Source organism: Anomaloglossus baeobatrachus, chromosome 10, assembly GCF_048569485.1.
Source record: "Anomaloglossus baeobatrachus isolate aAnoBae1 chromosome 10, aAnoBae1.hap1, whole genome shotgun sequence".
Lineage (NCBI taxonomy): Eukaryota > Metazoa > Chordata > Amphibia > Anura > Aromobatidae > Anomaloglossus > Anomaloglossus baeobatrachus.
In genome coordinates this window covers 1,891,099-1,905,452 of record NC_134362.1, presented here as the reverse complement: position 1 = coordinate 1,905,452, position 14,354 = coordinate 1,891,099, and the positions used below count along the sequence as shown (strand labels likewise).

The window sequence follows — 14,354 nt, the reverse complement described above, 5'->3', positions numbered from 1 at the left end:
GGTCTCAGGGGGAGTAGGTGCAGATGGAGTGCACCTCAAAAGAGGGGAGAGTAACAGAGGGTGGAAGTGGAATAAAAGAGCATTTGTCGGACAGGAGCAAACCAACTCCTCCACCATGTTTGTGATGGGGGTGTGAAACAGATGGAACCCACCATAAGAAAGTGCAGTTGGAGAGACAGCGTCAGAGGGGGTGAGGCATGAGAGGCAGCGTCAGAGGGGGTGAGGCAGGAGAGGCAGCGTCAGAGGGGTGAGCCAGGAGAGGCTGCATCAGGGGGAGAGAGCAAGGAGAGGCAGCGTCAGAGGGGGTGACCCGGGAGAGGCAATGTCAGAGGGGGTGAGCCCGGAGACTCGGTGTCAGAGGGGGTGAGGCAGGAGAGGCAGTATCAGGGGGGGAGAGCCAGGAGATGCAGTGTCAGAGGGGGTGTCCCGGGAGAGGCAGTATCAGGGGGGGTGAGCCAGGTGATGCAGTGTCAGAGGGGGTGAGCCATGAGACGCAGTGTGAGAGGGGGTGAGCCAGAAGAGGCAGTGTGAGAGGGGGTGAGCCAGGAGAGGCTGTATGAGAAGGGGTGAGCCAGGAGAGGCAGCGTCAGAGGGGGTGAGCCAGGAGAGGCTACATCAGAGGGGGTTAGCCAGGAGAGGCAGTGTCAGAGGGGGTGAGCCAAGAGAGGCAGTGTCAGAGGGGGTGAGCCAGGAGAGGCAGCGTCAGAGGGGGTGAGCCATGAGAGGCAGTGTGAGAGGGGGTGAGCCAGAAGAGGCAGTGTGAGAGGGGGTGAGCCAGGAGAGGCTACATCAGAGGGGGTGAGTCAGGAGAGGCAGTGTCAGATGGGGTGAGCCAGGAGAGGCAGTGTCAGAGGGGGTGAGCCAGGAGAGGCAGTGTCAGAGGGGGTGAGCCAGGAGAGGCAGTGTCAGAGGGGGTGAGCCAAGAGAGGCAGTGTCAGAGGGGGTGAGCCAGGAGAGGCAGCGTCAGAGGGGGTGAGCCAGGAGAGGCAGCGTCAGAGGGGGTGAGCCAGGAGAGGCTACATCAGAGGGGGTGAGTCAGGAGAGGCAGTGTCAGATGGGGTGAGCCAGGAGAGGCAGTGTCAGATGGGGTGAGCCAGGAGAGGCAGTGTCAGAGGGGGTGAGCCAGGAGAGGCAGTGTCAGAGGGGGTGAGCCAAGAGAGGCAGTGTCAGAGGGGGTGAGCCAGGAGAGGCAGCGTCAGAGGGGGTGAGCCAGGAGAGGCAGCGTCAGAGGGGGTGAGCCAGGAGAGGCAGCGTCAGAGGGGGTGAGCCAGGCTTCTGTGATGTCGAGGACGGAAAGTTTATTTGTGATGAAAAAAATCATGAATGTAGGAAAGTTCATTGCAGATAGAGTGAGTGTTCCATAGGACTCCTGTTAGAGGGACTAGGGGAGCGGGTGCTTGGGGAATGAAGACTGGGGGAGCAGGGGCTGAGGGAATGGGTTTGAGGTTAGAAGGGTTCCGAAAATTTGTCATAGATCGTGGATGAGGGTTAGAAGTTACAATGGGGATGTATTATTGATGCAGACTAAAGTCTTATACAGACTTCAGGGGCACAATTTATACACATACAAGTGCAATCAGCTGTGAAGGGGTCGTAACTTATCTAGATCACTCAAACCAAAGCTGAGCCCAGATGTGGGGTTCCATAGCCAGAGTAAATGAGGGGGTCATAAAGAAAGTGGGGACAGGATGATGGAGGGGGCAGTTAGAAGCATATTAGATGATACAAGCAGCAAAGGAGGGAGATCAGTTCATGGGAAAGTAGGGTGGCTGATTACACATACCTGTGGGAAGATAGACATGATGATTGGATGGCAGAAAAGTGATGATAGATGACCAAGTGCATCATCATAATAATAATTGCATTATACTTATATGGTGCATACTTGTATTGGTGTAGACTAATGGCATGTGTGTGTGGATGGAGTGTGTCTCTATATGAATGCAATGTGTTCGTGTATATAGCTGGCGGTAGTGTATCCGTATGTATGGAGTGTGTGTCTCTATATAGATGGTGTGTGTGTGGAATGTGTGTCTATATGGATGGCGTGTGTGTCTATATAGATGGTGTGTGTGTGTGTATGGAATGTGTGTCTATATGGATGGCATGTGTGTGTGTATGGAGTGTGTGTCTCTATATGGATGGCGTGTGTGCGTATGGAGTGTGTGTCTCTATATGGATGGCGTGTGTGTGTGTATGGAGTGTGTGTCTCTATATGGATGGCGTGTGTGCGTATGGAGTGTGTGTCTCTATATGGATGGCGTGTGTGTGTATGGAGTGTGTGTCTCTATATGGATGGCGTGTGTGTTTATGGAGTTATGGAGTGTGTGTCTCTATATGGATGGCGTGTGTGCGTATGGAGTGTGTATCTCTATATGGATGGCGTGTGTGTGTGTATGGAGTGTGTGTCTCTATATGGATGGCGTGTGTGCGTATGGAGTGTGTGTCTCTATATGGATGGCGTGTGTGTTTATGGAGTTATGGAGTGTGTGTCTCTATATGGATGGCGTGTGTGCATAGAGTGTGTGTCTCTATATGGATGGCGTGTGTGTGTATGGAGTGTGTCTCTATATGGATGGCGTGTGTGTTTATGGAGTTATGGAGTGTGTGTCTCTATATGGATGGCGTGTGTGCATAGAGTGTGTGTCTCTATATGGATGGCGTGTGTGTGTATGGAGTGTGTGTCTCTATATGGATGGCGTGTGTGTGTATGGAGTGTGTGTCTCTATATGGATGGCGTGTGTGTTTATGGAGTTATGGAGTGTGTGTCTCTATATGGATGGCGTGTGTGCATAGAGTGTGTGTCTCTATATGGATGGCGTGTGTGTTTATGGAGTTATGGAGTGTGTGTCTCTATATGGATGGCGTGTGTGCATAGAGTGTGTGTCTCTATATGGATGGTGTGTGTGTTTATGGAATATGTGTCTCTATATGGATGGCGTGTGTGTGTATGTATGGAGTGTGTCTCTGTATGGATGGCGTGTGTGTGTGTATGGAATATGTGTCTCTATATGGATGGCGTGTGTGTGTGTATGGAGTGTGTCTCTATATGGATGGCGTGTGTGTGTATGGAATATGTGTCTCTATATGGATGGCGTGTGTGTGTGTGTAAGGAGTGTGTGTCTCTATATGAATGGCGTGTGTGTGTGTGGAGTGTGTCTCTATATGGATGGCGTGTGTGTGTATGGAATATGTGTCTCTATATGTATGGCGTGTGTGTGTGTATGGAATATGTGTCTATATATGGATGGAGTGTGTGTCTCTATATGGATGGCGTATGTGTGTGTGTGTGTGTGTGTGTGTGGAGTGTGTGTCTATATGGATGGCGTGTGTATGTATGGAATGTGTGTCTCTATATGGATGGCGTGTGTGTGTGTGGAGTGTGTGTCTATATGGATGGCGTGTGTGTGTATGGAATGTGTGTCTCTATATGAATGGCGTGTGTGTGTGTGGAGTGTGTGTCTATATGGATGGCGTGTGTGTGTATGGAATGTGTGTCTCTATATGGATGGCGTGTGTGTGTGTGTGTATGGAGTGTGTGTCTATATGAATGGCGTGTGTGTGTGGAGTGTGTGTCTATATGGATGGCGTGTGTGTGTATGGAATGTGTGTCTCTATATGGATGGCGTGTGTGTGTGTGTGTATGGAGTGTGTGTCTCTATATGAATGGCGTGTGTGTGTGTGGAGTGTGTCTCTATATGGATGGCGTATGTGTGTGTATGGAATGTGTGTCTCTATATGGATGGCGTGTGTGTGTATGGAGGGTGTGTCTCTATATGGATGGCGTGTGTGTGTGTGTATGGAGGGTGTGTCTCTATATGGATGGTGTGTGTGTGTGTATGGAGTGTGTCTCTATATGGATGGCGTGTGTGTATGGAATATGTGTCTATATGGATGGTGTGTGTGTGTGTGTGTATGGAATGTGTGTCTCTATATGGATGGTGTGTGTTTGTGGAGTGTGTGTCTATATATGGATGGTGTGTGTGTGTGTATGGAATATGTGTCTCTATATGGATGGAGTGTGGGTGTGTGTATGGAGGGTGTGTCTCTATATGGAAGGCGTGTGTGTGTGTGTATGGAGTGTGTCTCTATATGGATGGCGTGTGTGTGTATTGAATGTGTGTCTCTATATGAATGGCGTGTGTGTGAGTGTGTGGAGTGTGTGTCTCTATATGGATGGCGTGTGTGTGTATGGAATGTGTGTCTCTATATGGATGGCGTGTGTGTGTGTGGAGTGTGTGTCTCTATATGGATGGCGTGTGTGTCTGTGTATGGAGAGTGTGTCTCTATATGGATGGCGTGTGTGTGTGTATGGAGTGTGTCTCTATATGGATGGCGTGTGTGTGTATTGAATGTGTGTCTCTATATGGATGGTGTGTGTGTGTGTGTGTGTGTGTGGAGTGTGTCTCTATATGGATGGCGTGTGTGTGTATGGAATGTGTGTCTCTATATGGATGGTGTGTGTGTGTGTGTGTGTGTGTGTGTGTGGAGTGTGTCTCTATATGGATGGCGTGTGTGTGTATGGAATGTGTGTCTCTATATGGATGGCGTGTGTGTGTGGAGTGTGTGTCTCTATATGGATGGCGTGTGTGTGTATGGAGGGTGTGTCTCTATATGGATGGCGTGTGTGTGTATGTATGGAGTGTGTCTCTGTATGGATGGCGTGTGTGTATGTATGGAATATGTGTCTCCATATGGATGGCGTGTGTGTGTGTATGGAATATGTGTCTCTATATGGATGGCGTGTGTGTGTATGGAATATGTGTCTCTATATGGATGGCGTGTGTGTATGGAATATGTGTCTCTATATGGATGGCGTGTGTGTGTGTGTGTATGGAGTGTGTGTCTCTATATGAATGGCGTGTGTGTGTATGGAATATGTGTCTCTATATGGATGGTGTGTGTGTGTGTGTGTGTGTATGTATGGAATGTGTGTCTCTATATGGATGGCGTGTGTGTGTATGGAGTGTGTCTCTATATGGATGGCGTGTGTGTGTATGGAATATGTGTCTCTATATGGATGGCATGTGTGTGTGTGTGTATGGAGGGTGTGTCTATATATGGATGGTGTGTGTGTGTGTATGGAATATGTGTCTCTATATGGATGGAGTGTGGGTGTGTGTATGGAGGGTGTGTCTCTATATGGAAGGCGTGTGTGTGTGTGTGTGTATGGAGTGTGTCTCTATATGGATGGCGTGTGTGTGTATGGAATATGTGTCTCTACATGAATGGCGTGTGTGTGAGTGTGTGGAGTGTGTGTCTCTATATGGATGGCGTGTGTGTGTGTGTGTATGGAGGGTGTGTCTCTATATGGATGGCGTGTGTGTGTATGGAATATGTGTCTCTATATGGATGGCGTGTGTGTGTGTGTGTGTATGGAGGGTGTGTCTCTATATGGATGGCGTGTGTGTGTATGGAATATGTGTCTCTATATGGATGGTGTGTGTGTGTGTGTGTGTGTGTGTGTGTGGAGTGTGTGTCTCTATATGGATGGCGTGTGTGTGTATGGAATGTGTGTCTCTATATGGATGGCGTGTGTGTGTTTGGAGTGTGTGTCTCTATATGGATGGTGTGTGTGTGTGTGTGTGTATGGAGGGTGTGTCTCTATATGGATGGCATGTGTGTGTATGGAATATGTGTCTCTATATGGATGGCGTGTGTGTGTGTGGAGTGTGTGTCTCTATATGGATGGTGTGTGTGTGTGTGTGGAGTGTGTGTCTCTATATGGATGGCGTGTGTGTGTATGGAATGTGTGTCTCTATATGGATGGCGTGTGTGTGTGGAGTGTGTGTCTCTATATGGATGGTGTGTGTGTGTGTGTGTGTATGGAGGGTGTGTCTCTATATGGATGGCATGTGTGTGTATGGAATATGTGTCTCTATATGGATGGTGTGTGTGTGTGTGGAATGTGTGTCTCTATATGGATGGTGCGTGTGTGTATGGAATATGTGTCTCTATATGGATGGTGTGTGTGTGTGTGTGTGTATGGAGGGTGTGTCTCTATATGGATGGCATGTGTGTGTATGGAATATGTGTCTCTATATGGATGGAGTGTGGGTGTGTGTATGGAGTGTGTCTCTATATGGATGGCGTGTGTGTGTATGGCATATGTGTCTCTATATGAATGGCGTGTGTGTGTGTGTGTATGGAGGGTGTGTCTCTATATGGAAGGCGTGTGTGTGTGTGTATGGAGTGTGTCTCTATATGGATGGCGTGTGTGTGTATGGAATATGTGTCTCTATATGAATGGCGTGTGTGTGTGTGTATGGAGGGTGTGTCTCTATATGGATGGCATGTGTGTGTATGGAATATGTGTCTCTATATGGATGGAGTGTGGGTGTGTGTATGAAGGGTGTGTCTTTATATGGAAGGCGTGTGTGTGTGTGTGTGTGTGTGTGTATGGAGGGTGTGTCTCTATATGGATGGCGTGTGTGTGTATGGAATATGTGTCTCTATATGAATGGCGTGTGTGTGAGTGTGTGGAGTGTGTGTCTCTATATGGATGGCGTGTGTGTGGAGTGTGTGTCTCTATATGGATGGCGTGTGTGTGTGGAGTGTGTGTCTCTATATGGATGGCGTGTGTGTATGGAGGGTGTGTCTCTATATGGATGGCATGTGTGTGTATGGAATATGTGTCTCTATATGGATGGTGTGTGTGTGTGTGGAATGTGTGTCTCTATATGGATGGTGCGTGTGTGTATGGAATATGTGTCTCTATATGGATGGTGTGTGTGTGTGTGTGTGTATGGAGGGTGTGTCTCTATATGGATGGCATGTGTGTGTATGGAATATGTGTCTCTATATGGATGGAGTGTGGGTGTGTGTATGGAGTGTGTCTCTATATGGATGGCGTGTGTGTGTATGGCATATGTGTCTCTATATGAATGGCGTGTGTGTGTGTGTATGGAGGGTGTGTCTCTATATGGAAGGCGTGTGTGTGTGTGTATGGAGTGTGTCTCTATATGGATGGCGTGTGTGTGTATGGCATATGTGTCTCTATATGAATGGCGTGTGTGTGTGTGTATGGAGGGTGTGTCTCTATATGGATGGCATGTGTGTGTATGGAATATGTGTCTCTATATGGATGGTGTGTGTGTGTGTATGGAATATGTGTCTCTATATGGATGGAGTGTGGGTGTGTGTATGAAGGGTGTGTCTTTATATGGAAGGCGTGTGTGTGTGTGTGTGTGTGTGTGTATGGAGGGTGTGTCTCTATATGGATGGCGTGTGTGTGTATGGAATATGTGTCTCTATATGAATGGCGTGTGTGTGAGTGTGTGGAGTGTGTGTCTCTATATGGATGGCGTGTGTGTGGAGTGTGTGTCTCTATATGGATGGCGTGTGTGTGTGTGTATGGAGTGTGTGTCTCTATATGGATGGCGTGTGTGTGTGGAGTGTGTCTCTATATGGATGGTGTGTGTGTGTGTATGGAGGGTGTGTCTCTATATGGATGGCGTGTGTGAGTATGGAGTGTGTGTCTCTATATGGATGGCGTGTGTGAGTATGGAATATGTGTCTCTATATGGATGGCGTGTGTGTGTATGGAATATGTGTCTCTATATGGATGGCGTGTGTGTATGGAATATGTGTCTCTATATGGATGGCGTGTGTGTGTGTATGGAGTGTGTCTCTATATGGATGGCGTGTGTGTGTATGGAATATGTGTCTCTATATGGATGGTGTGTGTGTGTATGTATGGAATATGTGTATCTATATGGATGGCGTGTGTTTGTGTATGGAATGTGTGTCTCTATATGAATGGCGTGTGTGTGTGTGGAGTGTGTGTCTCTATATGGATGGCATGTGTGTGTGTGTATGGAGGGTGTGTCTCTATATGGATGGCGTGTGTGTGTATGGAGTGTGTGTCTCTATATGGATGGCGTGTGTGTGTATGGAGTATGTCTCTATATGGATGGCGTGTGTGTGTGTATGGAGTGTGTGTCTCTATATGGATGGCGTGTGTGTGTGTGTATGGAGTATGTCTCTATATGGATGGCGTGTGTGTGTATGGAATATGTGTCTCTATATGGATGGTGTGTGTGTGTGTGTGTGTATGGAATGTGTGTCTATATGGATGGCGTGTGTGTGGGGAGTGTGTGTCTCTATTTGGATGGTGTGTGTGTGTGTGTGGAATGTGTGTCTCTATATGGATGGAGTGTGGGTGTGTATATGGAGGGTGTGTCTCTATATGGAAGGCGTGTGTGTGTGTGTGTGTATGGAATATGTGTCTCTTTATGGATGGAGTGTGGGTGTGTATATGGAGGGTGTGTCTCTATATGGAAGGCGTGTGTGTGTGTGTGTATGGAGTGTGTCTCTATATGGATGGCATGTGTGTGTATGGAATATGTGTCTCTATATGAATGGCGTGTGTGTGAGTGTGTGGAGTGTGTGTCTCCATATGGATGGCGTGTGTGTGGAGTGTGTGTCTCTATATGGATGGTGTGTGTGTATGTGTGTGTATGGAGTGTGTCTCTATATGGATGGCATGTGTGTGTATGGAATATGTGTCTCTATATGAATGGCGTGTGTGTGAGTGTGTGGAGTGTGTGTCTCCATATGGATGGCGTGTGTGTGGAGTGTGTGTCTCTATATGGATGGTGTGTGTGTATGTGTGTGTATGGAGTGTGTCTCTATATGGATGGCATGTGTGTGTATGGAATATGTGTCTCTATATGAATGGCGTGTGTGTGAGTGTGTGGAGTGTGTGTCTCTATATGGATGGCGTGTGTGTGGAGTGTGTGTCTCTATATGGATGGTGTGTGTGTGTGTATGGAGTGTGTCTCTATATGGATGGCATGTGTGTGTATGGAATATGTGTCTCTATATGAATGGCGTGTGTGTGAGTGTGTGGAGTGTGTGTCTCTATATGGATGGCGTGTGTGTGTGTGTGTGTGTGGAGTGTGTGACTGTATATGGATGGCGTGTGTGTGTATGGAATGTGTGTCTCTATATGGATGGTGTGTGTGTGTGTGTGTGTGTGTGTGTGGAGTGTGTGTCTCTATATGGATGGCGTATGTGTGTGTGGAGTGTGTGTCTCTATATGGATGGTGTGTGTGTGTGTGTGTGTGTGTGTGTGTGTGTGGAGTGTGTGTCTCTATATGGATGGCATGTGTGTGTATGGAATATGTGTCTCTATATGAATGGCGTGTGTGTGAGTGTGTGGAGTGTGTGTCTCTATATGGATGGCGTGTGTGTGGAGTGTGTGGAGTGTGTGACTGTATATGGATGGCGTGTGTGTGTATGGAATGTGTGTCTCTATATGGATGGCGTGTGTGTGTGTGTGTGGAGTGTGTGACTGTATATGGATGGCGTGTGTGTGTATGGAATGTGTGTCTCTATATGGATGGTGTGTGTGTGTGTGTGTGGAGTGTGTGTCTCTATATGGATGGCGTATGTGTGTGTGGAGTGTGTGTCTCTATATGGATGGTGTGTGTGTGTGTATGGAGTGTGTCTCTATATGGATGGCATGTGTGTGTATGGAATATGTGTCTCTATATGAATGGCGTGTGTGTGAGTGTGTGGAGTGTGTGTCTCTATATGGATGGCGTGTGTGTGTGTGTGTGTGTATGGAGTGTGTGTCTCTATATGGATGGCGTGTGTGTGTGTGTGTGGAGTGTGTGACTGTATATGGATGGCGTGTGTGTGTATGGAATGTGTGTCTCTATATGGATGGTGTGTGTGTGTGTGTGTGTGTGTGTGGAGTGTGTGTCTCTATATGGATGGCGTATGTGTGTGTGGAGTGTGTGTCTCTATATGGATGGTGTGTGTGTGTGTGTGTGTGTGTGTGTGGAATGTGTGTCTCTATATGGATGGCGTATGTGTGTGTGTCTCTATATGGATGTGAAGTGTGTGTGCGGATGGCGATTGTGTGTGTGACAGAGCATAGCGAGGTAAGTCGCCTAACCTTGATTTTCCGAGCAAATTTGTGGGCTCAGTGTTGGATAAAGGAGCAGTTCTGTGATCGTCCAGCTGGAACCATGGACCTTAGACTGAAGTCCTGTAGCATGACGCCGGTGACAGGAGCAAGGCCTTATTTATAGCCCTTAGGTCCCATTTCAGGGTATTGTGCCTTACAGGATTGGGGGGATACAATCATGACGATTATCTAATTATTCGCTGATTCAATTAGACTGCATAATTGTCCTCCATCTTCAGACTAGTGCACCGCAGGGTGCTGATGCATTCCGTAATCAGCAGACATTCCACAAATTAGAATACAGAAAGAGGCAGCAGACAGTCCAATATGAAACAATGGTTAATGTCCCTTGATATACTGAACATAATGCATAATACATCTGGCATAAGTAGGAATAGTAGTAATATGAGTAGCCCCGCTGTCAGCTACTCCTCATTGATCCTGAGTCATCACATGTGGATGGAATTTGTGCACGGGATAGTGTGAGACGTAGGGCAATTGCTCATTCTTATCTTTACTTTCGTTACAGACGTGTTTGAGATCAGACATTTATCCTCAGTGTTTGTACAAGTGAAGACCGTGTTGGGGCTGCAGCTGTTGTATGACCGGGATGGTCTGCGGCTTTACCTACAAGTGGATGGACGCTGGAAAGACGACACGGCCGGTCTCTGCGGGACGTTCAATGACAACGCTCAGGATGACTTTCTGTATGTACAGAGATGTGTGTGTAGGAGTTCAGTGTATGGTTAATGTGATAGCCAGGCCACACTGGCTATCGGTCCAGCAGGGCAGATTCGCAGTGAGGTGTAGCATTCAACTACATACTTGGCCTGTGGCCCTTTAAATTCTTTCCATATTGGCACCAAGAGTACGTGTGCGTAACACTGACATTTCTCACACAGTACTAAGTCCGATGCTGGCCTGTGCCCACACAGTGCCAAGTCCAATGCTGGCCTGTGCCCACACAGTGCTAAGTCCGATGCTGGCCTGTGCCCGCACAGTGCAAAGTCCGATGCTGGCCTGTGCCCGCACAGTGCAAAGTCCGATGCTGGCCTGTGCCCGCACAGTGCAAAGTCCGATGCTGGCCTGTGCCCGCACAGTGCAAAGTCCGATGCTGGCCTGTGCCCGCACAGTGCTAAGTCCGATGCTGGCCTGTGCCCACACAGTGCTAAGTCCGATGCTGGCCTGTGCCCACACAGTGCTAAGTCCGATGCTGGCCTGTGCCCACACAGTACTAAGTCCGATGCTGGCCTGTGCCCACACAGTGCTAAGTCCGATGCTGGCCTGTGCCCACACAGTACTAAGTCCGATGCTGGCCTGTGCCCGCACAGTGCAAAGTCCGATGCTGGCCTGTGCCCGCACAGTGCAAAGTCCGATGCTGGCCTGTGCCCGCACAGTGCTAAGTCCGATGCTGGCCTGTGCCCACACAGTGCTAAGTCCGATGCTGGCCTGTGCCCACACAGTGCTAAGTCCGATGCTGGCCTGTGCCCACACAGTACTAAGTCCGATGCTGGCCTGTGCCCACACAGTGCTAAGTCCGATGCTGGCCTGTGCCCACACAGTACTAAGTCCGATGCTGGCCTGTGCCCACACAGTACTAAGTCCGATGCTGGCCTGTGCCCACACAGTGCTAAGTCGATGCTGGCCTGTGCCCACACAGTGCTAAGTCCGATGCTGGCCTGTGCCCACACAGTGCTAAGTCCGATGCTGGCCTGTGCCCACACAGTGCTAAATCTGATGCTGGCCTGTGCCAGAGTGAGGACATTTTTTGTGAGCAGAGTTCGAGGCCTGATTTACATATTAACGAACACCAGTATATTTAATCATTACAATTTTTATTATTGGCAATAAATGACAAATATTGAAACCAACATAAGACAAAAGACAAGTTTACAATATATAAATGTTAAAGCGCTGGGCATAGGGAGCAGGATGTCACCCAGATGGAAATAAGCAACTTAAACTGGTCTGCAATTTAGATGACAAAGTACAATCTAGCATAAATAACATGTATATGAAACTTTATATATAAATTGATAGGATATCACCAATGCAATGTGGGCTGAAAAGCGGTTAATTCAATCAAAAGGTGATGAAAAAAAGTGCTAGTGCAGAACGCAGTATACTATAAATAATGTACACAATTCATATGTAAAGTGCAAGTGCAGAACGCAGTATACTATAAATAATGTACCCAATTCATATGTAAAGTGCAAGTGCAGAACGCAGTATACTATAAATAATGTACCCAATTCATATGTAAAGTGCTAGTGCAGAACGCAGTATACTATAAATAATGTACCCAATTCATATGTAAAGTGCTAGTGCAGAACACAGCATACTATAAATAATGTACCCAATTCATATGTAAAGTGCAAGTGCAAAACGCAGTATACTATAAATAATGTACCCAATTCATATGTAAAGTGCTAGTGCAGAACGCAGCATACTATAAATAATGTACCCAATTCATATGTAAAGTGCAAGTGCAAAACGCAGCATACTATAAATAATGTACACAATTCATATGTAAAGTGCAAGTGCAGAACGCAGTATACTATAAATAATGTACCCAATTCATATGTAAAGTGCAAGTGCAGAACGCAGTATACTATAAATAATGTACCCAATTCATATGTAAAGTGCTAGTGCAGAACGCAGTATACTATAAATAATGTACCCAATTCATATGTAAAGTGCTAGTGCAGAACGCAGCATACTATAAATAATGTACCCAATTCATATGTAAAGTGCAAGTGCAAAACGCAGTATACTATAAATAATGTACACAATTCATATGTAAAGTGCAAGTGCAGAACGCAGTATACTATAAATAATGTACACAATTCATATGTAAAGTGCTAGTGCAGAACGCAGTATACTATAAATAATGTACCCAATTCATACAGTTAGGTCCAGAAATATTTGGACAGTGACACAAGTTTTGTTATTTTAGCTGTTTACAAAAACATGTTCAGAAATACAATTATATATATAATATGGGCTGAAAGTGCCCACTCCCAGCTGCAATATGAGAGTTTTCACATCCAAATCGGAGAAAGGGTTTAGGAATCATAGCTCTGTAATGCATAGCCTCCTCTTTTTCAAGGGACCAAAAGTAATTGGACAAGGGACTCTAAGGGCTGCAATTAACTCTGAAGGCGTCTCCCTCGTTAACCTCTAATCATTGAAGTAGTTAAAAGGTCTGGGGTTGATTACAGGTGTGTGGTTTTGCATTTGGAAGCTGTTGCTGTGACCAGACAACATGCGGTCTAAGGAACTCTCAATTGAGGTGAAGCAGAACATCCTGAGGCTGAAAAAAAAGAAAAAAATCCATCAGAGAGATAGCAGACATGCTTGGAGTAGCAAAATCAACAGTCGGGTACATTCTGAGAAAAAAGGAATTGACTGGTGAGCTTGGGAACTCAAAAAGGCCTGGGCGTCCACGGATGACAACAGTGGTGGATGATCGCCGCATACTTTCTTTGGTGAAGAAGAACCCGTTAACAACATCAACTGAAGTCCAGAACACTCTCAGTGAAGTAGGTGTATCTGTCTCTAAGTCAACAGTAAAGAGAAGACTCCATGAAAATAAATACAAAGGGTTCACATCTAGATGCAAACCATTCATCAATTCCAAAAATAGACAGGCCAGAGTTACATTTGCTGAAAAACACCTCATGAAGCCAGCTCAGTTCTGGAAAAGTATTCTATGGACAGATGAGACAAAGATCAACCTGTACCAGAATGATGGGAAGAAAAAAGTTTGGAGAAGAAAGGGAACGGCACATGATCCAAGGCACACCACATCCTCTGTAAAACATGGTGGAGGCAACGTGATGGCATGGGCATGCATGGCTTTCAATGGCACTGGGTCACTTGTGTTTATTGATGACATAACAGCAGACAAGAGTAGCCGGATGAATTCTGAAGTGTACCGGGATATACTTTCAGCCCAGATTCAGCCAAATGCCGCAAAGTTGATCGGACGGCGCTTCATAGTACAGATGGACAATGACCCCAAGCATACAGCCAAAGCTACCCAGGAGGTCATGAGTGCAAAAAAAGTGGAACATTCTGCAATGGCCAAGTCAATCACCAGATCTTAACCCAATTGAGCATGCATTTCACTTGCTCAAATCCAGACTTAAGACGGAAAGACCCACAAACAAGCAAGACCTGAAGAGTGCGGCTGTAAAGGCCTGGCAAAGCATTAAGAAGGAGGAAACCCAGCGTTTGGTGATGTCCATGGGTTCCAGACTTAAGGCAGTGATTGCCTCCAAAGGATTCGCAACAAAATATTGAAAATAAAAATATTTTGTTTGGGTTTGGTTTATTTGTCCAATTACTTTTGACCTCCTAAAATGTGCAGTGTTTGTAAAGAAATGTGACAATTCCTACAATTTCTATCAGATATTTTTGTTCAAACCTTCAAATT

At 46.6% G+C, this 14,354-nt stretch overlaps 1 protein-coding gene across 1 annotated transcript in view; it reads left to right on the top strand.

Moving 5' to 3' along the window:
* Positions 1 to 14,354, top strand: part of OTOG (otogelin) — a 595,066-nt gene that overhangs the window by 155,959 nt on the left and 424,753 nt on the right. Inside the window, exon 15 of the mRNA XM_075326471.1 lies at positions 10,446 to 10,623. Coding sequence (XP_075182586.1) covers positions 10,446 to 10,623 — 178 coding nt within the window. The remainder of the gene's footprint in view (positions 1 to 10,445; positions 10,624 to 14,354) is intronic.